The 27,057-nt window shown below is 38.5% G+C and overlaps 1 protein-coding gene across 9 annotated transcripts in view; it reads right to left on the bottom strand.

Moving 5' to 3' along the window:
• Positions 1 to 13,377, bottom strand: part of KANSL1L (KAT8 regulatory NSL complex subunit 1 like) — a 138,467-nt gene extending 125,090 nt beyond the window's left edge. For 3 of the 9 annotated variants that reach the window (XM_023220035.1, XM_023220069.1, XM_023220028.1), the window contains exon 1: positions 12,332 to 12,781. In XM_023220035.1, coding sequence (XP_023075803.1) covers positions 12,332 to 12,401 — 70 coding nt within the window. In that variant the 5' untranslated portion in view covers positions 12,402 to 12,781. Of the gene's footprint in view, positions 1 to 12,216; positions 12,235 to 12,331; positions 12,782 to 13,110 lie in introns of those variants that run through there. The other 6 variants (XM_023220076.2, XM_023220043.2, XM_023220057.2 and 3 more) reach the window with 5 other exon arrangements.
• Between the last annotated feature and the right edge of the window lie 13,680 nt (positions 13,378 to 27,057).

Consider the following 27,057-nt stretch of genomic DNA (forward strand, 5'->3'; position numbering starts at 1 on the left):
CTTACATGCCTAGATTCTCAACCCACAGAAATTATGAAATATTATGTAATTTAAGCCACTAAATTTGGGGGTAATATATTACATAGTAATAAATAATGAATACACTTGGATATGAAGACTTTTAAGTTCTAGTCTATGAAAGACCTGGACACATCATAGCTCTTATTCTGCGATTTCCAAACCTAGCCTAAATAAGTCTCTCTACTTTGCAACCAAAAGAAACTAATGAAAATAGCTATGTCTCCTATAAATAAAAAAGATTAAATTATGTTCAGTATGGTTTTACCATAAAATATAAGTACATTTCTTCCAATTATTTAAATTATCTAGATATATAATCATTTTACATAACAATGTTTCCCAACTGAATATTCTAAACTACCACTTCTGATGACCTTCATATTATATAAAAAACTACACTTACCACTAACACTTCTAAGCTCTACAAAGGCTTGGATTTTTGAACAGTTTTATTAACTACTGTAACCTCAACATGCAAATCTATCTGACACACAGAAGATGCCCAACAAATACCTGGTGAGAAAATGAGTGGTTGCCAGTATATTTAAAATCCAAAGTTGTCCTTACTACAGCCTACAAAATTGGTATTATCAGGTTCCTGACTACTTTGCCTTCTACAACTCTTTCCATGAATTACTACACTCCAGAAACACTGGCCTCTATGCTATATTTGAAACACACCAAGCAAGTCTCTGACACAGGGACTTTGTGTTTGCTATTCTCTCAGCCTGAAAAAATTTTTTTCCAAATAAGATGGCTGGCTCCCTCACTTCATTTGTTTCTCTTCTAAGGTCACCTCATTAGGGTCCTTCCCTGACCAACATATTTAAAATAGCTTCAGCCTCTTGGTTCATGATTCTCCATTCCCTTACACTGCTTTATTGCTCTTCATAGCTACCTGACATTATATTACATTCTAGGAAAGAATGTAGTTTAAGTGCAAGAACTCAATGTTCTAATCTCTAGCACTAGAATAATGCCTGGCACACAGTAATTATCATGTATTTGTTGACTAAATCCATAAATGAATTGATCATGATATTTAAAGGCATTTCAATGGATTCTGGTACTCACAAGTAGTAACAACACCTATTTCAATTACTATTTTTTAAATGTACAAAACAAAAATATATACAAAGGACACTATGTTCAAGTATGGCTTATTTCATGAATACAAGGCTGGTTCAACATTAAAGAAAACAATAGGCCAGGCACGGTGGCTCACGCCTGTAATCCCAGCACTTTGGAAGGCCAAGGTGGACGGATCACAAGGTCAGGAGATCGAGACCATCCTGGTTAACACGGTGAAACCCCGTCTCTACTAAAAATACAAAAAATTAGCCAGGTGTGGTGGCAGGCACCAGTAGTCCCAGCTACTCAGGAGGCTGAGGCAGGAGAATGGCGTGAACCTGGGAGGCAGAGCTTGCAGTAAGCCGAGATCTCACCGCTGCACTCCAGCCTAGGCGACAGAGCAAGACTCTCTCAAAAAAGAAAAAAAAAGAAAAGAAAACAATAACTAAAATTTACCATATCAAAAGACTAAAGAGAAACCATATGATATGATGTCAATAAATGGAGAAAAAGCATTTGACAAAATTCAATATTCATTCATTAGAAAAACTCAGCAAATTAGCAAGGAATTTATTTAATCTGATAAAAAGCATCTACACAAATGCCTATAGCTCACATCATAATTAATGGTGAAAGACTGAATGTTTCTGCCGTAAGACTGGGAATGAGACAAGGTAGACATTTCTCACCACTCATATTCAATATTGTAGTGGAAGACCTAGTTAGTACTGTAGGGCAAGAAAAAAAAAGAAATAAAAAGCATACAGATTATAAAGTAAGTAAAATCATCTCTATTCACAGATGACATGATTTTCTACACAGAAAATCCCAAGGAATCAAACTCCTCGACTAATGAATTTAATAAGGCAGCAAACGCAAGGTCGACATACAAAACTCATTTTTATTTCTATATGCTAGAAATGAAAAACTAGAAATAGAAATTTTTAAACAGTCATAATTCCAACACCTGCAAAAATGCTTTGGTATAAATCTAAATAAAAAATGATGCACATGATCTTTATACTGAAAAATACAAAACACCCATAAAAATATCAAGACCTAAATAGTGCATTACACTATGTTCACAGATAAAACTATTCAATATTGTTATGATGTGAATTCTCCTCAAACTGATTTACAAGTTTAGGCACAAAATCTTGGCAGGACATTTTGCTGATAACTACAAGCTAATTCAAAGATTTATATGAAAGTTAAAGGAACCAGAATAGCCAAAACAAGTTGGAAAAGAACAAAGTTGAGGGATTCACACTACTTTCCAATTTACAGTAGCCAAGACAGTGTGGCATTAGCAAAAGGATGAACACACAAATGGAAAGAACAGAGCTCAGGAACAGACCCACGCACATGTACCCATTTTTTTTTTTTTTTTTTTTTTTTGAGACTGTCGCCCAGGCTGGAGTGCAATGGAGTGATCTCGGCTTGCTGCAACCTCCGCCTCACAGGTTCAAGTGATTCTCCCACCTTAGCCTCCCGAGTAGCTGGGATTACAGGTAGCCGCCATCACGCCCGGCTAATTTTTGTATTTTTGTAGAGATGGGGTTGCACCATGTTGGCCAGGCTGGTCTTAAACTCCTGACCTCAGGTGATCCGCCCACCTCAGCCTCCCAAAGTGCTGGGATTACAGGCATGAGCCACTGTGCCTGGCCTGATTATTTTGACAAAGATACCAAGGCAATTAAATGTAGAAAGCCTTGTTTCTTAAATCATATCACTCCAGACCAACTGGACATCCATAGGCCAAAAAAAAAAAGGAAACTGAATACATATTTCTACCTTATATAAAAATGGTCAGACCTATTGGCCGGGCGTGGTGGCTCACGCCTGTAATCCCAGCGCTCTGGGAGGCCGAGGCAGCCGGATCACGAGGTCAGGAGATCGAGACCATCCTGGCTAACACAGTGAAACCCCGTCTCTACTAAAAAAAATACAAAAAATTAGCCGGGCGTAGTGGCGGGTGCCTGTTGTCCCAGCTACAGGAGGCTGAGGCAGGAGAATGGCATGAACCTGGGAGGCGGAACTTGCAGTGAGCGGAAATCCCGCGGTACTGGACTCCAGCCTGGTCGACAGAGCGAGACTCCGCAAAACTTCTAGAAAAAAAATTAGAAAAAATGTTTGTGACACTGCTTTAGGCAAAGATTTTTTTAGATATGATACCAAAAGCATTATTCACAAAAAGCTGCTAAACTGGACTTCCTAAAAATTAAATACTAAACTTTTTAAAATAATTATTTAAAATAGTACTGCTGGGAACCTCTGACATATATATTCAGAAAATACTGTGTTCAAGAGTTAGTAGAAATCAGATGTGCATATAACTCAAAGTCACTGAGTTTACCATGCAGATAAATGCTTAATGGTGGTTTTGACCATGATATAGTTTTAAATTTTATTTTTTTTAGGTATTATTTCATTTATACAGGTAGACAATTTGTTAAAGGCAAAATGAGTAAGGAGGAATACTGATTTGAAAAGCCTAACTTTGTGGGTACAGGCTGGGCGCAGTGGCTCAAGCCTGTAATCCCAGCACTTTGGGAGGCCGAGACGGGCGGATCACGAGGTCAGGAGATCGACACCATACTGGCTAATATGGTGAAACCTCGTCTCTACTAAAAAATACAAAAAACTAGCCGGGCGCGGTGGCGGGCGCCTGTGGTCCCAGCTACTCGGGAGGCTGAGGCAGGAGAATGGCTTAAACCCGGGAGGCGGAGCTTGCAGTGAGCTGGGATACTGCACTCCAGCCTGGGCGAGAGAGCGAGACTCCGTCTCAAAAAAAATAAAAAATAAAAATAATTTTTGTGGGTACAAAGAAGGTGTATATATTTATGGGGTAGACGATGGGTGTGCATGGTGGCTCATGCCTGTGATCCTAGTATGGTGGGAGGCCAAGGCGGGAGGATCACTTGAGCCCAGGAGTTTGAGACCAGCCTGCGCAACACGGTGAGACCCTGTCTCTATTTTTAAAAATATATATATACATATATTTTTATCCAAGACTAATTGTATATATCCAATAGATATGAAGAATTGGTGTTCATATCCAAGTGTATTCATTATTTATTACTGTGTAATATATTACCCCCAAATTCAGTGGCTCAGGTATATATATTTTTATATATATATAAATAAAAATTTAAAAATTAAATTCAAGACAGAGTCAACAACGTTTGACAAAGACTTAACAGGAATTAAGGGAAAGGAAGGAATCAAGGATGACTCCTAGGTTTTTGGCTTGAGAAACTGGGTCGTCAGGTCAGTGGTGCTATTTTCTGAAAGCGGGCGGACTCAGGGAGAGAGTTGAAGAAGAAAAACATAAAATTTTTTTTTTTGGATATGTTACTTTTTAAGTGTCTATTAAACATTCAAGTGGAAACAACTATAAAAACAAGTCTGGAGTTCAAGCAAGAATTCAATAATTAGAGAGATTATTTTGCAGAGTCACTGGCATATAAATAGTATTTACCCTAGGGAGTGGGTATAAACAAAGAAGAGAAAGGAGCCCAGGACAAAACGTGGGGGTTTACTAACATTTACTTGAGCAAAGGAGGAGGAGCTATAAAAGAGGAAGAGCCCTAAAAGAAAACTGAAAAGATCATCAGCGAGATAGGAAGAAATCCAGAAGTGTATGAAATCAAGATACCAACGTGTTTTTGTAAGTGTATAACGTGGTCGGTTCTGTCAAATGCTAAAGGGGTCAAGCAAGGTGAAGACAGCAAAGCCAATATTACTTTTTAAAGAATGTATTGAGAAGTCTTGCTTTTAAAAAGTTACATATTAACTAAATATCCAACTCCAGTGGCCTCTAGCCATTCTATCCTACCTAAGCGGAGGAAAAACTAAGAAGCACAAGTGAAGTTCACAGCCCAGGGCACAAGCTCACTGAGAGAGAGACCTTACCGTTGGCATACAGAACATGTTTTCTACCCTTACATCTTATTAAAAGCCTATTTACTAGAGTTCCTTTTACTCAGCACATCATGTTCAGCTTTCAAGAAAAAACTACAAGGCATACTAAAAGGCAAACAACATAGTTTGAAGAAACAGCAAGCATCAGAACCAGATTAGATATGGCAGGGATGTTGGAATTACCAGACCAAGAATTTAAGACAACTACGATTAATATGCTCAGGCCTCTAATGGAAAAAAAAGCCAATATGCAACAAATGACAGGTAATGTAAGAAGAGAGATAGAAATTCTAAAAAAGAATAAAAATGAAATGCTAGAAATCAAAAACACTGCAACAGAAATAACGCCTTTGATGGGCTTAGTAGTAGACTGAATGTGGTGGAAGAAAGTAGCACTAAGCTTGAAGAGATGAAACCTCCAAAACTAAAAAGGGAAGAGAACAAAGATGGCAGGGGGCTTGAGGAAGAAGAGAATATCCAACTAGGAACTGCGGGACAATTACAAATGGTGTAACATACGCATAATGGGAATACCAGAAGGAGAAGAGAAAAAGAAAAGAAAAAAATACTTGAAACAATAATGACTAAGAATTTCTCCAAATTAATGTCAGACACCAAACCACATATCCAGGAAGCTCAGAGAACACCAAACTATCACTTAATAAATGAAGCACTATATAAAATTGTATTAGCTGAAATTTATATACAATAGTATTCTTATAATAAATAGTCCATTTAAAAAATTTTTACTAGAAATTACTTCATCACATATTTTCCCCAAATAGATCAAAAGCTACATGAAGGCAGGTGTTATGTGTTCACTCGTCATGGTATTCTAGAATAGTTTATGGCACACAGCAGGCTCATAATAAATATTTCTTGAATAAATACTACCAAAAAATGGTAAAATTATTTTAAAGTTTCAAGGAAGAAGGTTCATGAGATATTTTATTGTGAAGGAGTCTCAAGGCAAAAAAATTAGGAAACAATTGTATAGAATGTAACTGTCCAATAGATATATGATGTGGCTACACATGTAATTTTAAACTTGCTACTACTAGACATATTTTTAAAAGAAACATGAAAAATTTAAATTTCATCCTATATATAAAAATCATATATCAACATGCAATCAATACATAAATATCTTGATATTTTCTATTCCTCTGTATTTGTGCCAAGTCTTGTAACCAGGGATCAATTATCGACTGTTATATTTCAGTCCCCCCAATTTTTTTGGCCAAATATATTGCTTAATATTTTCAGGCACCTATAGTATTCTAGGCTATATAGAAAGTTTATGGAAAATAAATCCTCAAATAGCTTTCTAAAAAGCACCTTGATCTTCCTATAAATATTCAGTTTCTAATTATTTAGGTTTCCAATTACACACATAACTGGGCAGGAGTATTTGGATCCTTGCTAAATCTAAGAAATATCTTTATGACTACTAAAATACTTTATTATATTACTCTAGGCACCACCGTCATCTTTGATGATTATTTCTTTCATATACACCCAGGATACTTAGGCACAATAGGTCCCTTTTCTAAAAGAATTTAGTCTAATGATGCAGAAGTTCAAAGAACCTAGAAGGAAGAAAACTGGAAAGAATTAAACGTTTTGTCAAAACACAGAGAAACTAAAATATCAAGTTTATGGAATTTAAGAAGCAAAACTTAAGTTATGAAAATATATCAGTACTCTTTCAAAGAGAGCAACTAGATACATAATCTCGATTCTGTCAATAGGCAACAGTTCTAGATAATCCAAAAACCAATTATGTTTCTTGGGTATAAATTTTACATTTATTTATTTATTTATTTATTTATTTATTTGAGACGGAGTCTCGCCACCTAGGCTGGAGTGCAATGGCACAATCTCAGCTCGCTGCAACCTCCGCCTCCTGGGTTCAAGTGATTCTCCTGCCCCAGCCTCCCAAGTAGCTGCGATTACAGATGCGTGCCACCATGCCCAGCTAATTTTTGTATCTTTAGTAGAGACAGAGTTTCACCATGTTGGCCAGGCTGGTCTCGAACTCCTGACATCGTGATCCACCCGCCTTGGCTTCCCAAAGTGCTGGGATACTTTTACGTTTTTACAACAGAATTTTCAACTTATATCCCAATTTTACTTAAAAAAAAAAAAAAAAAGAAAACTTCCTTAGCACATCAGCAGCCCAGAAATGTTATGGATGGCAAAACAAAACAAACAAACAAAAACGTCTGTTATAAAACTATTACAGAGAGTCTATCAAGTAACTAACCCTCCAGTAAGCAATTCCAATCTCAGTGTATCTCCGTTTTTTTTTTTTTTTTTGTATCTTATTAAAAAACATCAGAGAGAATTTCAGTAAGATAAGACAAAGCCTATGTCTTTAAATAATAAATATTTTTAAAAACTAGGAAGAACCAATTTTTTTGGTTTTTGGTTAAATTTGTTATAAATAAAATCAATCTGATAAGAAACAAAGGGGCATTGCAAAGTTAAATCTATACCATAAATTAAAATTTTTAGATTACAATTTAATCAAAAGAACAATCACTGTTAATTAAGGCATTAGTTGCTATTGGTTGCTCTGAAATTATTATAAATAAAATTAAATTAATCTGATAAAAACAATGGGTAGACTATAAAATTAAATCTATACCAAAAATTCTAATTTTGCGTCTACAATTTAATCCAAAAACGTTCATTGTGAATTAAGGAAAGCATGAGTTACTATTAATTGTTCTGAAATTGTATTACAGTAGTCTCCCCTCATCAGCAGTTTCACTTCCATGGCTCCAGTAACCTGTGGTCAACTGCAATCCAAAAACAGGTGAATACAGTACAGTAAGATATTTTGAGAGTGAGCAAGAACAGCACATTCACACAACTTTTATGTATAGTTACAATTGTTCTACTACTGTTGTTGCTGATCTTTTACTATGCCTAATTTATAAATTAAACTGGATCATATGTATGTATGGTTACAAAAATATATATACAGGGTTAAGTACTATCTGAGATTTCAGGTACCACTGGGGATCTGGAAACATATACCCCAAAAATAAAGATGGACTACTGTACTACAAATAAAAGGTCTTGCCCTGTTGTCTCCAGACTTTCCATTAGGAGCTTAATCTATATTTTTAAAGATTTACAAACCATACCTATTTATAAATTTTGCATTAATTAAATGCAATCTGATCCCTTGGACATCACGAAATACAGTAAAAGCCATCATCCTCAAAAGGTGTATGTGCACAGTGAGATAATTACCAAGCCAATAGTTACTGAGTTGGTGTAGACAGTTTATAATCAGAGCTTTACAAATTAATACATAGGTCACATATTTCAAATACATTTTGGCAAACTTCCTAAAGAAAAATAAAAAATTCGCTAATCTAATCTCAACGCTCACAGTTGAAACTGATAATCTATATAAGAACCACTCTTTCTCCTGAGAATGCACATTAAAGATTAAAGGCCAAATCTGAATTCCTATCCCCTAAAATATTGCTCCAGATTCTGATTTATATTCTAGAATGCATACATATATTCCATATATGCCATGGAAAATACACTATCCAAATCTGCCCCGAACACTAAATTTATTCTTTTAACTAGAATCTGGATAATTCCAGCTCTCCTAAATGCGGAGCAAAGAAACAAACTAGGAAAAAAATATCAGAAAGACAGCAGATTTATACTTAACACTACAATAAAGTGAAAAGACTACCAACAATATTTTGAGAGGGGGGAGAACCCTGAAGTAGGGTCAAATAATAAATTATTTCCACACTTGTAACCTAAATGTTTCATATAGCTAACCTAGGCTAATCACAGAAAGAAAGAGCAGAAAAAAGACAAATTCTTTTAGCAAAACATGAGAAGTTTTTAAACATTATCACTACACTGTAAGGGGACTAGAGGAGCGCAGTCGTGCCACTGCATTCCAGCCTGGGTGACAGAGAGACACTGTCTCTACAAAAATTTAAAAATAAATAAATAAAAAATACATGAGGATTCAAAGTTTCTGAATTGTAGCAGGGAAAAGTCCAATTAGCAAACAAACAAAAAAAGAATGACCTCACACTGGTACAGTTTCATTTTAATTCCTCAAAAATACAGGAATTAATGGAAGGTAGGAATACAAAATACAGTGTTGTTTTCAAGATGTCTTCATGCCACTTTATAAGAATTCTCAATTTACTGCAGAAAACATTGCAGTAATTGGCATGACTAGGATTCAGTCAGCTTAATACTTTATATTCAATGTTTTATAAGCAAGAACTTCTTCCACTTTGAAAACTATGCCTAAAAAGGAATTCTCTTTGAAGACTAAAGGAATTTAATTAAAGATAAAGCCACTTGGGTGGCTACATAACACATCAAACAGATCATACTTCAAGCAGAATTATTACTTTTCACTTGTAAGTGCATGACTCATAGGAATATAAATGAAGTCATTTTTTTCTGTGTGTATCAATTTGGATCCAAAAATCTACATGTAGAAGTACCCTATCACATTTACTCAGTCTATATACTTTGGCTTCAATTTAACTTCACATGAATAAACACTGATTAATGACCTACTGCTGAATAAAGAATTGTTTAAATAAAAATAACACACTTGAGAATTGTCTTGGACTGGAAACAAAGCCTCAATATTATATAAACAAAGAGTTCATAAATATTTTAAAAATATTAACAAAGTCTCAATATTATTGAATTTTCATGTCCATATAGAAATGTTTCTAGGAACCTAAAAATAACATTAAGTATTTAAAATTTCCATTATGAATAGTCTTTGGATTTTTATTATAGACTATCTACTGGCAAGTTTAATAGTACCATTTTTATTAACATTTGCTGGGTGTTTGTTTATCCCACGATTAGGGAATAAGGAGTACAATTCAGTGAAAAGTCCCTATAAAACAACATTTAAAAGAAAAAGAAAGGTAGAAATCTCCTGGAACTTATGTATCTTCCTTGCCTTTCTAAATGGAACATACTAAAAGTAATGTAAGATTGTATTTATGATTCAGGGTCATCATGATGTAAACTATTCCATTAAAGTACTATAATGCAGTATCAGCTTTAAGGATAGAGATACAAGAGATATGCTTTAAAATTAGTAAATTAGTTGCTAATTGCCCAATAACTGTCACTCCTGTTGCAAGCAGCCCCCATCTTTTGTTTGTATCTTGATGAACCCAATCAGTAAACAACCCTAAGCACAATTCTATACCTGAAGAAAGCAGCTCTCTGCCTCCTCCAACTACCATGTAATACTACATAGACAAAATAAGGGTATGGAGAGATTACCCTAATACATGAAAAACATCATGAAAACAAGGATTACGTAGTATTTATAAGATTTATGTGGTAGATTAAAGGGCATAAGGGATGCTATAGGCAATAATAGGTGAGATACCAAGAACAATCTCAATAATAAAGGAACTTTAGACAGTAGGCATCGTTTTTTGCCAAACACAGTAAAAGCTACAAGAGAAACTACATTGATCAGTGAAACTTTATGTTCATTCCATAGAAGACAGATGAATGAGTAAAGGAAATGAAATAATCTAAGGTATCATGATAAATGGCATCAAAACTGGATGAAGCTCTCGGATAATGCAGCAGCTGGGCTATGAGAAGTTAATTGACGTTTTAGTAGACAACTGTGATCAGATCACTGAGGCCACACCTGAATGAAAAAGTAGTAAAAGTTATGAATCCAACAATAATAGTATACTACTAACAATGTACTAGTAAACTGAGTAAAACAAAAAGCAAAAGACAATTTCCTGATCTTCCACAGACAAAAAAGATAAGTATTAACCAACGGGCAAGTATTTATTGAGCACCCACTAAGTGATCTGCAGCATGTCAAACATGAAATACATTTTCTCTCAAGCACTTAACAATAAGTTAAAAAATAAAATAGATGCATCACAGATTAGAGTGAAAAATTTTAAATGCAAATTAAAGCAAGGTTTTTAGTTTTAAAGCCTAATACTAGGTGATAAACAAAGACATAATGGGAGGCACACACAAACCACTAGATCACTGTAAATCAATACAACATTCTGTAAAGTAATTTGGTGATGACACAAGGGCCTTAAAAAACACACATACAAAGAAACAACAAAAACAGACTCTTGGGCCCAGTAATTTCTCTTCTACAAATCTAAGGGGGGGAAATCTCAAAGATTTATGTAAAAGGATATTGTCTGTAGTGAAATATACACTAGCAAAACCTGAAACATCTCACATATATGCCAATAGAAAAAATTTAAAATACGATAGTTACATGGTGAAATGTTAGGCAGCTATTAAAAATATTTTTTCAAAGAATATTTAATGATATGGGAATGTCTGAGTTAAATGCAAATACCATATGATCTCAGTTTTAGGAAAAATACACATATATGCATACAGAAATACTTAAAGTACAAAACATTTTTATTTTTCTTATTTGCACTCATCTATTTTCCAAGTTACTTTATAATAAATAATATTTAACAAAATAATCAATTGCTATTTGTAAATGCACATCATGAAACGAAATTAAAATGTAAATGTTAAAAGTCAATGTGAGAGAATTGGCCTGGATTAAGAAGCTTCACATAAAAAATTACTCCAGACAGTTTGCAGGAGAGAATAATCTATGTAGATTAAAACCATGAGGAAATGGTTGCAGACGTTGACACTGATCTAAGTAGGTGGAAACTGAGGGAGAACCAAAGATAATAGTTACAACAGATTTTAAAGATGATCAAATATATTCTATTCCATGGCTAATCCATTGTTTAATTTCCCCAACATGCGGGCTTTTAAAAATTTGGAGTTCTGTTATAAAAATAACACTACTTTCAATTGGTAGAGATTAGGAATCACTTTTCCTAACCCAAGGGATTTCTTCTTTCTTACAATCTCTTAAGACAGAAACCATATTATGAAACTTTACAAAAAGGAAACAAATTTGACATCAGAGAGGTGACTAACCCAAAGAAATGGCTAGTTATTAAGAACGGGAAAGGCAGAGACCACTCACTGCTAAGCCTCTTTCTCAATACTGAATTATTTTTAGAGCCACTTTTTCCTAGTCAGAAATTGGCAGTTTTGTCTGCAAGTGCTCACAAACATTTCACTTGGGTTTTGTGGCTAACAAACCTGCCCCATCCAGCAATATTTAAAAATATTACTGACCCAAACTCAGATGAAGTTAAGCAAACTGGCTAAAGACGAAGGAAGTTTGTCTCTTAAACGTCGCCAGAACGTGACTGTCCTGAAGTTTGGGGAATCAAAAACGCAATGTGCTTACCACAGTTCAAACAAACAAACAAACAAAAACGGACTCTCCCAGAGCGAGAAAACATTACAAGAACGTCCATCCAGTGCCTGCCCTCCCGGCTGCAAAGCCAGGCTCTTTCTTTCCCCTGCGGTTTCTGAAACGGCCAGGATACCGCCTGGTATTTCTTGCTACCAAACACCACGCAGTCTCACTTTTTCCAGCAAGACCGGTCCCTTCCTCAGCACACGGAAGTGACACAAACTTGGAAGCACCATCCCTCAAATAATGCCCTAGATTCTGCTCTATCCCATCTAACTCTAAAGCCCAAATCTACGTTTTCCTGAAAGTGTGAAATAAATGAAACAGGGGTCTCATGAAATCCAGTCTGCTCCGCCTCACAGCTGCCTCAAAAGAACCGTCGCCACACCCGCAATGGGTGAGGCTCAGCCGAAGAGGCAAGGGGCGGGTCCAGGAAACCACGTGTTCTGCCTTCTGCGCACGCGCCAGCCAAAACAAAAGGGACGTCTGCCAAGCCCCACCCCCCCCACGTGACCGCCGTCTAGGACCGCCCCCACCCCTCCCTAGACCCCCTTCCCTCCCCAGCTGCCAAGGCTGTTAGGTTTAGCCGTTTAAATTTGGCTGCTGTCGGACCCCTGCCCTAGAGCGCGATCCCGTGCCGAGACCAGAGTCCAGTAGCCCAGAGGATTCGGGGGGCGAAGGGGCTGCCGGTCGGTCGCCTGACCCGCAAGTCCACCCGGCAGTCTTCTCCCCTCCCCGCGCTGCCTCCTTCCCCAAGAGGGGAGACCCACCCCCGTCATCCCGCCGCTGAGACGCCGGCCACTCGCCTGCTGGGGCGCCCTGGCTCCCCTCCGCCGCCGCACCTTCGGTCCGGCCGTGGTGGGGGCTGCTGAGGTGATCTCTAGCTGCCCGCCCGCCTCCCCCACCCGGGGCGCCGCTGTCTCGTCTCCAGAGCGCGCCCCGCTCCCGCCCCGGCCGCCGCCGCCGCCGCCGCCGCGGTTTAACAGTCCGCCCGCTGCCCGCAGCTCCGTGCGGCTCGGGGGGACGGAACCCTGCCGTGGTCTGGGAGCAGTGGGCGGGGCCCGGCGCCGGCCAATGGCAACGGGGGAGGGGCAGCGCCATGCAAATGAAGCGGGTGACGGGGAAACCCCGGCAGGGGGTGGGGCCTGCGGAAGCGGCTCGGAGTGTTCTGGAAGTGGCAGAAGCACAATGCCCTTAACTCTGGTGCAGGGCTTACCTCGGCTCCCTTGGGGCGGGTTCCACGCAGCTCCCGCTTCCTCCTTTCTCTTTCCCAGTGCCAGCCCGGGGGAAAGGGAAAAAAAAAAAAAAAACACGGCCGGCAGACTTTCCACCCCTGCTTTGCTATTTTTGTACCACCGTGACAGGAAAACAAAATGCTGAGGAAAAATCAGTCGACTTCACTCCCTGCCGCCCGCGCCGGGGCCTCGACTACTCTTGGCGTCCGCGGCTTTCGCCCGCCGCTCCAAGGACGAGTTTTAAGAGATTTCTCACAATTGTCAAGTTCGCAAGTCTCCGTGCGTTTGCTTTTATTTGGCCCGTGCGCTCAAATCCACTCATCATCCTTTCTGACCTCACCTGAAGTAGGTGACAAATTTGCCTTGGATCCAATAGGGTGGTTTTATGATTTAAAAAAAACACCAGAGAAAGCATTTTTAAGTCTCTACAAATCTGGTTTGAATGGCGCTGGACTTCCCTCTGTAGTAACACTGTCAAATAAATAAACGGAGTTTATGTGGAGATAGTTGGCCAGCGACACCCAAAAACACTTCTGAGCGTCTTGCACCTGGCCCCGCGCTCCACTCACCACTAAACAAACCTGCACCCGGGCACTTCCCCAGCCACGAACTAGATTTTTTTTTAAACTGAACTCTAAATGTAGCTTCTTGGATGTTGTATCACAGCCTTTCCTAAGCACCTAATAATTTACACATGAAATGATTTAAGGAACGAAGAGCAATAGGCTTTTTAAGCCAGAAGGATGATTGCCATTATTTTAACCTTATCAATTGGATAAGATCCCTGGGGCGGGAGAGGGGAGAAATCCAAGGAACTGCAGCCGTAACAGCGTAATCCGTAACATAGATAACTGGAATTGCAAAATTAGCTACTTGTTCCTGGTTCTTCTAATAGATTGTGATATTACTGAAATAATTTTTATGACCAGCTGCATTTATTGGAGATAATTTTTTAAAAATTACTGAATAATTGCACCTCAATATGGGGCAAGGGAAGAATTTTAGGAAATTGATTTACTTTCACTGTAATAAAAATTGTAAGCTAATGATGTGTTGTGAAAAATAATTAAATCAGCAAGTATTTATTGGATATTTACCATATTCAAAGGACTGTCCTAGTCCCTGGGGACAGAAATGCAAAAATGAATAAAGAATTTTTTAAAGTTTTGTTTTTTTAATTAACAGTTCGAGATGTCTAATAAGCATGTGTTAAGATAGATCAAAGGAAGATTCTGGATTTGAGTTGGATGTTTAAAATAGAGAGGGGAGGAAGGCATCAATAGTTCAGGAGATAGTGTCCTTGGGTGATTTGAGGAGATATTGTGTGAATATTTGGGGGGTAGAAAAGTACATTGTCAACTAGATTGAGTAAATCTTGAATGACAGGAATTCAGATTTTAACCTGAGGGAACTGTAGAGACATCAAATCATTTGATGGTACAGTTTTCTGCTGTGAAATAATTTTTTGTTACCAAACAAAATATTTATATATTTGTCAAATGTTTATTGAACACATGTTTTGTGATGGCTAATAAAGATATATTAGTAAACAAATTCCCTGTCCTCATGGAGTTTATAGGGTATGACAAAGGTATTAAGTTTTGTAATTACACAAATAGTAATTCATACAGCATTTCTACATATATTTTCTAATTTGTTCATCACATAGCCATGGGAGGTAGGCTGTTTCCAATACTCTAGATTAATTCTTTTTTTTTTTTTTTTTTTTTGAGATGGAGTTTCACACTGTGGCCCAGGCTGGAGTGCAGTGGCGCCATCTCAGCTGACTGCAAGCTCCGCCTCCCGGGTTCACGCTTTTCTCCTGCCTCAGCCTCCTGAGTAGCTGGGACTCCAGGTGCCCGCCACCATGCCTGGGTTTTTCTTTTTTTTTTTTTTTTTTTTTTGTATTCGTAGTAGAGACGGGGTTTCACCATGTTAACCAGGATGGTCTAGATCTCCTGACCTGGTGATCAGCCCACCTTGTCCTCCCAAAATGCTGGGATTACAGGTGTGAGCCACTGCACCCGGCCACTCCAGATTAATTCTTTTATCTTCCAGTCAGTCCTGCTGCTTGCCAAATGTTACAGACCTTAAATAAATATTTCAATCTGTCAAGCTGTCATACATGTACATTTTCCCTATTCCTTTTATATTCAGTTTAATAGGAATGTGGGGAGATGATTAACAAAATAATATGGGTTTGATATAAAATATATAGGAAAGCACAAAGAAGAAAACCACAATCATGTGCAAAGCCTGCTGTATTTTATATGTATGACACTGTGCATACTGTTTTTTATCCCATTTAGATACATATTAAGCACACTATCCCTTGACACTGAACATTGTTCTAAAGCATGATTTTATTATATGTAGCATATACATGCCAGTTTTCCAGACACTATAGAATATCAGTTCTCCTTATTACAAAAATTGACATACTGAATCATTTGTCAAATTATTTTCTATATTACTCAGCAACAGCCTGAAAAGTGCATGTAGCTAATTTTTTTTTAAATCAAGGACATATTATTTAGAAGGTACATTAAAAGCGTCCTGATTTCCAAGAAAAAAATATAACAGTGGTAAGAATAGAACACTTTAAAATCCAGCAAGAACAAGGAGAAGTAAAGGGCACCATTCTTGCTGACATAATAATAACCTATCTGGAAGCTTGTAAAAATGTCCAGGTAAGCAGTATTACAATGATTTCATGAGATAAACTTCTCTCTTCAACACTGGTTTTTATTCAGTCATTCCTTTCACTCAAGAAACATTCATGCAACACTTAGTATAGCTGACGCTGTGATAAATGCTAGAGATAAAGGAGAAAGATCAATCTTTAATTTCAAGCAACTCACAGCCAAGAAGGGGCTTTTCTATCCCCCTTCGTGACTTTTTCTCCATAGCACTTATCACCATCAAATGTAACATAGATTTTGATTTTTTTACTTTTGTTGTCTGTCGCCCTAAATTAGACCATAAGCTCCATGAAGTCAGGCACTTTTGCTGGTTTGCTCATTGCTGTATCCCCAGAGCCTAGAACAGGGCCTGACACATGTGGATTCTCAACGCATATTTATTGACTGGATAAATTAATTTTCACATCTCACAAAGTGAATGTTATATTCATTTTCCAGGTAAAAAAAAAAAAAAAATGAAGCTCAGTGAGATTAGTGTTCCTAGATTCTTACGCTAATAAATGGCCCATTTTGAAGACAGACCTGACTGGCTCCAAAGCCACAGTTCTTTCCTCACTACCTCTCACAGAACAGAAAGCTGTTCTGTTCTGTTCTGTTCTGTTCTATTCTGTCCTGTCCTTGTTCTGTTCTGTTCTGTCCTGTCCTGTCCTGTCCTATGGGAGCTTGTACTATTTATTTCTCTATATTTCTATGCCCTGAGAAACTGTCCCCCACTGTTATATTCCAGTATATTTAATTCTTTTTGTATGATCAGGTTTACAAAGGCAAACAGAAGGCTGGGCGCGGTGGCTTACGCCTGTAATCCCAGCACTTTGGGAGGCCGAGGCGGGCAGATCACGAGGTCAGGAGATCGAGACCATCCTGGCTAACATGGTGAAACCCCGTCTCTACTAAAAATACAAAAAACTAGCCGGGCGTGGTGGTGGGCGCCTGTAGTCCCAGCTACTCGGAGGCTGAGGCAGGAGAATGGCGAGAACCCGGGAGGCGGAGCTTGCAGTGAGCAGTGAGCAGAGATCGCGCCACTGCACTCCAGCCTGAGCGACACAGCGAGACTCCGTCTCAAAAAAAAAAAAAAAAAAAAAAGGAAACAGAAGAAGCAGAAGGGTTAAACATGATAATCCCTACTCAGGACAGATTTAGCTTTAACCAGTATCTATAGACAAGCAAAGGGCAGAGGTAGGTAGCAAGACCTATAAGAATCTTCAAACCAGGGCTAAGTACAACAGAGAACAGAACTGGCCCATGACTACAGGGGAACAAAATGACTTCCTGTGTATACGAATATCCATGGCACTTTTATTCACAACAGCCTCAAACCGGAAATAGCCCTAAGATTCATCACCTTTGAAAGGATAAAGAGCTGGGCACAGTGACTCACGCCTGTAATCCCAACACTTTGGGAGGCCAAGGTGGGCAGATCACCCGAAGTCAGGATTTCCACATCATCCTGACCAACATGGTGAAATCCCGTCTCTACTAAAAATACAAAATTACCCGGGCATGGTGGTACATGCCTATAATCCCAGCTACTTGGGAGGCTGAGGCAGGATAATCACTTGAACCCAAGGGGGCAGAGGGTGCAGTGAGCAGAGATCATGCCATTGCACTCTGGGATAAATAAATTACAGCACATTTATATAATGGAATACTACTCAGAAATAAAAAGAAGAAACTACTGATATATAAAACAACAAGGATGAGTCTCAAACAGTATGCTGAAAGAAGCCAGACAAAATCATAACTATTGTATGATTCCATGTATATAAAGCTCTAGAGAAAGACAAATCTAATCAATAATGACAGAAAACAAATCAGTGGTTTCTTAGGGCTGGGGTGGGGAGAATTGACTGGGATGGGATTAAAGGGTGACAAAAAAGTTCTATGTCTTGACCATGGTGGAAGTCAAATGGGTGCATGCATTTGTCAAAACTCATCAAAATATACTTAAAATGGGAACTCTCTAATGAAAGTGGACTAAGAAACCACAAAAAGTTCTCAGTCTAAAATGTAGACAGGCAGAAAAATTAAAAACTAGGAAGATAGGCTGTGTATAATATATGAGAAAACGCAAAATAATGATAGCTTTAAAACAGAGGGGTTAATCCTTTAACATATTTTATTGATTCTAAGACACATTTTTTCCATACTTTAACATTTCAGAGGTCAGAATAACTTCACAGTTCATGCAGTAAGAAAGTATTGTATGAGTTTGATTGGCAGTGTTTTTTTTTTTTTTTTAATATATATAAATAGTGCATCTTAAGAATCAATGAAATGCAGTAAAATTAGCCTGCAGGTTAATTATCCCAGAACTGTTATAACAGCTCCACAAAGTCACCAGAGACCCAGGCTCCTTTCTATTATTTTCTCTCTTCCATTCTCAGCCCTGGCTTCCATTTTCAAAGCAATCTCATGGTCCCAGATGGCTGCTGGAACCCCAATCATAACTATCCATTTCCCAGGCAGCGGGCAGAAAGAAGAGCAGGAAAGCAAACAGGGCCTTTAAAGTGACTCTCCTGAGTCCCTCTCAACAATTCTACAACTTCATCAAGTGGATAAGTTAATATTTTATTTTACTTGTAGCTATTGTAAATGGGTTTACTTTCTTGATTTCTTCTCTAGATTGTGTGCTGTTGGCATACAGAAATGCTACTGATTTTTGTATGTTGATTTTGTAACCTGCAACTTACTGTATTTATTTATCAGTGTTAATAGTTTTTTTGGTGGAGTCTCTAGGTTTTTCCAAACATAAGATCATATCATGTACAAACAAGGATAATTCTTCCTTTCCAATGTGGATGCCATTTATTTCTTTTGCTATTTTTACAAATTGCCCCGAAAAAGTTTTATTTCTTCTTCTTTTTATATTTTAAGTTCAGGGGTACAAGTGCAGGTGTGTTACATAGGTAAACTTGTGTCACAGGGGTTTGCGTTCAGATTATTTCATCAGCCAGGTATTAAGCCTAGTACCCATTAGTTGTTTTCCCTGATCCTCTCCCTCCTCCCACCCTCCATCCTCCAAAAGGCCCCAGTGTGTGTTGCTCCCCTCTATGTGTTCATGTTTTCTCATCATTTAGCTACCACTTGTAAGTGAGAACATGAAGTATTTGGTTTTCTGATCCTGAGTTAGTCTGCTAAGGATAATGGCCTCCAGATCCATCCATGTCCCTCCAATGGACATGCAATGGACATTTCATTTTTTACAGTTGCATAGTATTCCATGGTGTATATGTACCACATTTTCTTTATCCAGTCTAAAAAGATACTCTTGTCAATAAGTAATGTTGGAACACTTAGACATTCATGTGCAAAAAAAGTGAGCCTTAACATGAAACTTCATGCTTTATTAAAAAATTACTAAAGGGAATATAGATCTAAGTGAACAATATACAATATAACCTTTTTAGAAGAAAACATAGAAAGAAAACCTTATGATTTGGGTTTGGGTAAAGAGTTCTTAGACATGACACCAAATTCATGACCCACGAAATAAAAAAAATGGTAAACTGAAATTCATCAAAATTAAAAACTTTTGTTCTGAGAAATGAACTGTTAAGAGAATGAACTAGCTACAGTGAGAAAATATTTGTAAACCATGTATCTAACAACAGACTTGTATCTATAGAACAGCTCCGCAGCGGCTGACAACCTTGCATAGGCCACATAATGGCAGCTGAATCTTGGCAGAATACTTTGTGATCCTCCTGGAATAGGAAAGCATGGGGGCTTGTGAGGTACTGCTACATGCCATTGCTTACTGGCTTCCCTCCATACCAAGAAGGCTGCCAAAGACCCTTTGTCATTATCTCATGGTTTCTAATGAGGTACAAGGGTTTCTGTCTTGCTACGCTTAAGGCACAAATGCAGCTATAAAACAACTGCTTAGCAGTATCATGGAATGGGCTCCTCAGCAACAGGGTATCCTATCATCCTTGCTGTGGTCCTCTGACTTCTTTTGTTTCACTGTCTCCCTATACAAAGGTAATGAAGAGCTGGCTCCTTTAGCTACTCTTCTTTTTACTCTCTATGTAAGCAATAAACTGGGTCTAAAAAGGTCTTGTTTTTTTGCAGGTGAATCTGTTAGCCTACCTTTGCCTTGTACTTGACAGTATCCAGAATATATAAAGAATTTTCAAAACTCAACATAAAGAAAACAAACAACACAATTAAAAAATGGGCAAAAGAAAGGTAATATGTGAAAGGCAAGTAAGCACACGATATATTATTCTGCATGATTAGACATAAATTCAAATTAAAACCATGGTGACATACTTCTACACACCTATTATAATGGCAAAAATTAAGAAAACGAAGTGCTGGAGAAGATTCAAAGTAACTGGAACTCTTACATTGCTAGTTGGTCAGTAAAGTGGCACTTTGGAAAAACAGTTTCTTACAAGTTTAAACACACACTTACCATGTGACACAGTAAGTCCTCTCCTGGATATTTAACCTTAACAAGATGGTAAGATTTAATCTTAACCGATGTGTCTGTAAACACATTGTGGTACATGCCTACAGTTGTGGCATGCCTGAATGAATAAACTGTGGTACATGCCTACAGTTAGCACCAAAAAAGGAACAAGCTATTGACTCATGCAACATGGATGGATCATAAATATATTTTGCTAAGAGAAATAACTCATTCTCAAAAGATAATATACTATATGATTCCATTTATATGACCATCTCAAAATGACAAAACTGTAAAGACAGAGATTAGATCAGTGAGTGCCAACAGTAATAAGTGTGGAGAGGGTATGAATATAAAGGGCAGAATTTTTTGAGGTGAAAAGACTGTTGAGGGAGTTTTTTGGGGATGATAAGACTGTTCTGTATATCCTAATTGTGGTGGTGATCACATCAATCTATGAAAGCTAAAATTCAGAGAACCAAAAAAGGCAATTTTACTGTTATGTATGAATACCAAAAAAGGGAAAATATGCTATATGTTAACTTTCAAAATAAAATGTATAAAGAGAAAGGAAAAAGAGAAAAGGGAGGACTGCTATTTTAAAAAGGAGAGAGACAGAGAGAGAGAGACCAAATACAATTTGAGGACCTTGTTCAGATCCTGATTTCAATAAACTAACTACAAAAGGCATTTTTGATGCAGTCAAGGAAAATTTAATGTGAACTTGGAATTATGTGTTAAATTTAAGTTTTTTAAAGTATAACAACCTTGTGGCTATGTAAAAATATCTTCACCTGTTAGATACATATTCTGAAATACATTTGTGTTTGTGAAGTAACATTAAGTCTGGAATTTGTCCTATAATACGTGAGGAAAAAACTGGGGGAGATTGGCAAATGTTGAAGCTGGAGGTTCATTATATTGTACTCTATTTTTTAGTAAGTTTTACGTTTTCCATACGTTTTTTCTTAAAAATGACATTTTAAAAACTATAGTAGAACTTCTTTTCCTCATTTATTGTAAAGCAACAGACTTAGACCTACAGTTGGTTTCAATCTCAATGTCAAATCTTTCCAGTGACTCCAAATAAATAAATGCTGTGTGTGCCAAAAATAATACTGACATGAGAAAAACAGTTTGCTAGAAATCTTATACTTTGAGTAATAAACTACTAGAATTACTAGATTAGTAAAAATTTGAAGAGTTAGATTTTAAAATAGCAAATCAAAACAGTTTTCAATGACACCATCAAAGAAAGAAAGGTCGAGTAATTTTAAAGCAATCATGATCCTAAAACTCTTAGCCAAAAAACAAAATTACTCAGGCTTTTAAACTCTCATTTATATTTACACAATGTTTCTTTCTTGCTGTGTTGGTCCAGCCTGTTCTTTTGAGCATTATTATTATTTATCACTTCTTGAGCACTCAGCACTGCATGAGACACAGATGATAAGTTCCCTCCCTAGGGGACAACAATCAAAGCCACACAAGCAAAACATAAAGATAAGCTGTTTAAGAAATAAAAACCAAATGAAAGATTAAGAAGCACATTGTGAATTCCCTTTTTTTGTTTGGTTCAGCTTTAAGCCCATGATACAAAACATGCTTCTTTTGGGGGTGTAAAACAAGACTGTAGTTGTTAAGATAAAGAAAGCCACTGGCTTAGAATAGAAAATATACCAGAGATCACTGCAAAAAAAAAATCCTACCTTAGAAACCTTTTCACTTTCTGCTATACATAAATTACTAGAACCTATTCCTAGCTCTAGAGGAATGTAATCACTATGTATGTGTGCACGTGTGTGTGTGAGAAAGAGGAAGAGAAGGAGAGAGATTTAGGTCTGCCCAGTAGCCTTTTTTGTTCTTTTTCTTTTGATAATACCACACTGCTTCAGAGACTGCTTCTCCCAGTCCACATATTCCTGATGGAACTGTCAATCATAGTCCATTTCTCCCCTACCTTATAATGATGGATGCAGGCCTGAAGCAGCACAAGATCATTTTTACAGGGTTCATAATGAAGGTCTTCTACAGGGTTCATTAGGCCAATTTGCAAAGAAAAGTATAAATAAATGGATATAGCATAAATGCTGGGAGTTCTCAGCTCCAGAATCAGGCCCTTGAAACTCCATTTCCTGCAGGCCATTATATGAGCTGCTCTGCAATACTTTTAAGCAACTAAACTTAAGTTTTTGCCTAGGGTGGTTTCAACTGGGTTTCTTTTGTCATTTGCACCTGACAAAATCCTGGGAAGGTAAACAACATACCCGAGGTTGAGTGGCTCCTAAATGGTAGTCATTCAAACCTAACTCTGTCCATCTCTACACAATAGACTTTTCCTACTGTGCTCATTTACTTTTTTAACCTACAGATATTTCATTCCTAAAATCTAATTTTCTTCAAGATTGGGAATGGAAGGAAAAGAGGCAGCAGTGAAGTGGGGCAGTGTGGAAAGGGTCCATCTAGTCCTATATCACTTTCTGGCAGTAGGAGAAAAGTGAAAGCCGCAAATACAGTAAAATGTAATAAAAAATTATTTTAATCCACTTTGCATATGATAAAGATCCTAAGCTGGCAACTATACAAACTTCTGCCTAAGAGCAAATCAAAGCTGTATAGTTCTAGAAAAGAATGGTGTAGGTATAGGGTGATTTCTGCATTTCCAACTGAGGTACCCAACTCATCTCACTGGGACTCATTAGACAGTGGGTGCAGCCCACGGAGGATGAGCTGAAACAGGTTGGGGTGTTGCCTCACCCAGGAAGTGCAAGGGGTCAGGGAACTCCCTTCCCTAGCCAAGGTAAGCCATGAGGACTGTACTGTGAGGAACTGTGCATTCTGGCCCAGATACTACATTTTTCCCACGGTCTTTGCAACCCGCAGACCGGAAGATTCCCTCGGGTGCCTACACCACCCCCACAAAACTGAGCAGCCATTTGGGCAGGCACTGAGCTATCTGCAGGAGTTTTTTTTTCCATACACCAGTGGTGCCTGAAACACCAGCAAGACAGAACCATTCACTCCCCTGGAAAAGGGGCTGAAGCCAGGAAGCCAAGTGGTCTAGCTCAGCGGATCCCACCCCCACAGAGCCCAGCAAGCTAAGATCCACTGACTTGAAATTCTTGCTCCAGGCACAGCAGTCTGAAGTCAACCTGGGATGCTCGAGCTTGGTGGGGGAAGGGGCATCTGCCATTACTGAGGCTTGAGTAGGTGGTTTTCCCCTCACAGTGTAAACAAAGCCACCTGGAAGTTTGAACTGGGCAGAGCCAACCACAGCTCTGCAAAGCTGCTGTAGCGGGACTGCCTCCCTAGATTCCTCCTCTCTGGGCAGGGCATCTCTGAAAGAAAAGCAGCAGCCCCAGTCAGGGGCTTATAGATGAAACTCCCATCTACCTGTGACAGAGCACCTGGAGGAAGGGGTGGCTGTGAGCACAGCTTCAGCAGACTTAAATACACCTGCCTGCTGGCTCTTAAGAGAACAGCGAATCGCCTAGCACAGCGCTCAAGCTCTGCTAAGGGACAGACTGCCTCCTCAAGTAGGTACCTGACTCCCCTGCCTCCTGACTGGGAGAAACCCCCTAGCAGGGGTCGACAAACACCTCATACAGGAGAGCTCCAGCTGGTATCTGGTGGGTGCCCCTCTGGGACAAAGCTTCCAGAGGAAGGAACAGGCAGCAATCTTTGCTGTGCTGCAGCCTCTGCTGGTGATACCCAGGCAAAAGGGTCTGGAGTGGACCTCCAGCAAACTTCAGAAGACCTGCAGCAGAGGGGTCTGTTAGAAGGAAAACTAACAAACAGAAAGGAATAGCATCAACATCAACACAAAGGACGTCCACACAGAAAACCCATCCTAAGGACAACAACATCAAAGACCAAAGGCAGGTAAATCCATGAAGATGAGGAAAAACCAGCACAAAAAGGCTGAAAATTCCAAACACCGGAATGGCAATTCTCCTCCAAAGGATCACAACTCCTTGCCAGCAAGGGAACAAAACTGGACAGAGAATGAGTTTTACGAATGGACAGAAGTAGGCTTCAGAAGGTGGGTAATAACAAACTCCTCCGAGCTAAAGGAACATGTTCTAACCCAATGCAAGGAAGCTAAGAATCTTGAAAAAAAGGTTAGAGGCATTGCTAACTAGAATAACCAGTTTAGAGAAGAACATAAATAGCCTGATGGAGCTGAAAAACACAGCAGGAGACCTTTGTGAAGCATACACAAGTATCAATAGCCAAATCAATCAAGCAGAAGAAAGGATATCAGAGATTATAGATGAACTTAATGAAATAAAGCATGAAGACAAGATTAGAGAAAAAGGAATGAAAAGGAATGAACAAAGCCTCCAAGAAATATGGGACTATGTGAAAGGACCAAATCTACATTTGACTGGTGTACCTGAAAATGATGGGGAGAACAGAACCAAGCTGGAAAATACTCTTCAGGATATTATCCAGGAGAACTTCCCCAACCTAGCAAGATAAGCCAACATTCAAATTCAGAAAATACAGAGAACACCACAAAGATACTTCTCAAGAAGAGCAACCCCAAGATACATAATCATCAGAATCATCAAGGTTGAAATGAATGAAAAAATGTTAAGGGCAGCCAGAGAGAAAGGTCGGTTTACCCACAAAGGGAAGCCCATCAGATTAACAGCAGATTTCTCTGCAGAAATGCTACTAGCCAGAAAAGAATGGGGGCCAATATTCAACATTTTTAAAGAAAGAATTTTCCACCCAGAATTTCATATCCAGTCAAACTAAGCTTCATAAACAAAGGAGAAATAAAATCCTTTACTGACAAGCAAATGCTGAGAGATTTTGTCACCACCAGGGCTGCATTACAAGAGCTCCTGAAGGAAGCACTAAATATGTAAAGGAAAAGCCAGTACCAGCCACTGCAAAAATGTACCAAATTGTAAAGACCATTGACACTGTGAAGAAAATGCATCAACTAATGGGCAAAATAACCAGCTAGCCTCATAATGACAGGATCAAATTCAGACATAACAATATTAACCTTAAATGTAAATGGCCTAAATGCCCCAATTAAAAGATACAGATTGGTAAATTGGATAAACAGTCAAGATCCATTGGTGTACTGTATTCAGGAGACCTATCTCATGTGCAAAACACACATAAGCTCAAAATAAAGGGATGGCAGAATATCTACCAAGCAAATGGAGAGCCAAAAAAAAATCAGGGGTTGCAATCCTAGTCTCTCTAAAACAGACTTTAAACCAACAAAGATCAAAGAAGACAAAGAAGGGCATTACAGGGATCAATGCAACAAGAAACGCTAACTATCCTAAATATATATGCACCCAATACAGAAGCACCCAGATTCATAAAGAAAGTTCTTAGAGGCCTACAAAGAGACTTAGACTCCCACACAATAATAGTGGGAGACTTTAACACCTCACTGTCAATATTAGATCACTGAGACAGAAAATTAAGAAGATATTCAGGATTTGAACTCAGCTGTGGACCAAGTGAGCCTAATAGACATCTACAGAACTCTCCACCCCAAATCAACAGAATATACATTCTTCTCAGCACCACATTGCACTTATTCTGAAATTGACCACATAATTGGACGTAAAACACTCCTCAGCAAATGCAAAATAACAGAAACCACAACAAACAGTCTCTCAGACCACAGTACAATCAAATTAGAACTCAGGATTAAGAAACTCACTCAAAACTGCACAACTACATGGATACTGAACACCACCTACTCCTGAATGACTACTGGGTAAATAACGAAATTAAGGCAGAAATCAAGAAGTTCTTTGAAATGAATGAGAAGAGACAACATACCAGAATCTCTGGGACTCAGCTAAAGCAGTATTTGGAGGGAAACTAATAGCACTAAATGCTCACAGGAGAAAGCAGGAAAGATCTAAAATCACCACCCTAACATCACAATTAAAGGAACTAGAACAGCAAGAGCAAACAAATTCAAAAGCTACCAGAAGACAAGAAATATCTAAGATCAGAGCAGAACTGAAGGAGTTAGAAACATGAAAAAGCCTTCAAAAAATCAATGAATAGGCCGGGCGCAGTGGCTCAAGGGCCGGGTGCAGTGGCTCAAGCCTGTAATCCCAGCACTTTGGGAGGCCGAGATGGGTGGATCACGAGGTCAGGAGATCGAGATCATCCTGGCTAACATGGTGAAACCCCGTCTCTAGTAAAAAATTAAAAAAAAAAAAAACTAGCCGGGCAAGGTGGCGGGCGCCTGTAGTCCCAGTTGCTCTGGAGGCTGAGGCAGGAGAATGGTGTAAAACCGGGAGGCGGAGCTTGCAGTGAGCTGAGATCTGGCCACTGCACTCCAGCCTGGGCAACAGAGCGAGACTCTGTATCAAA

The sequence above is a fragment of the Piliocolobus tephrosceles genome, chromosome 11 (assembly GCF_002776525.5).
Source record: "Piliocolobus tephrosceles isolate RC106 chromosome 11, ASM277652v3, whole genome shotgun sequence".
In the NCBI taxonomy this organism is placed as follows: domain Eukaryota; kingdom Metazoa; phylum Chordata; class Mammalia; order Primates; family Cercopithecidae; genus Piliocolobus; species Piliocolobus tephrosceles.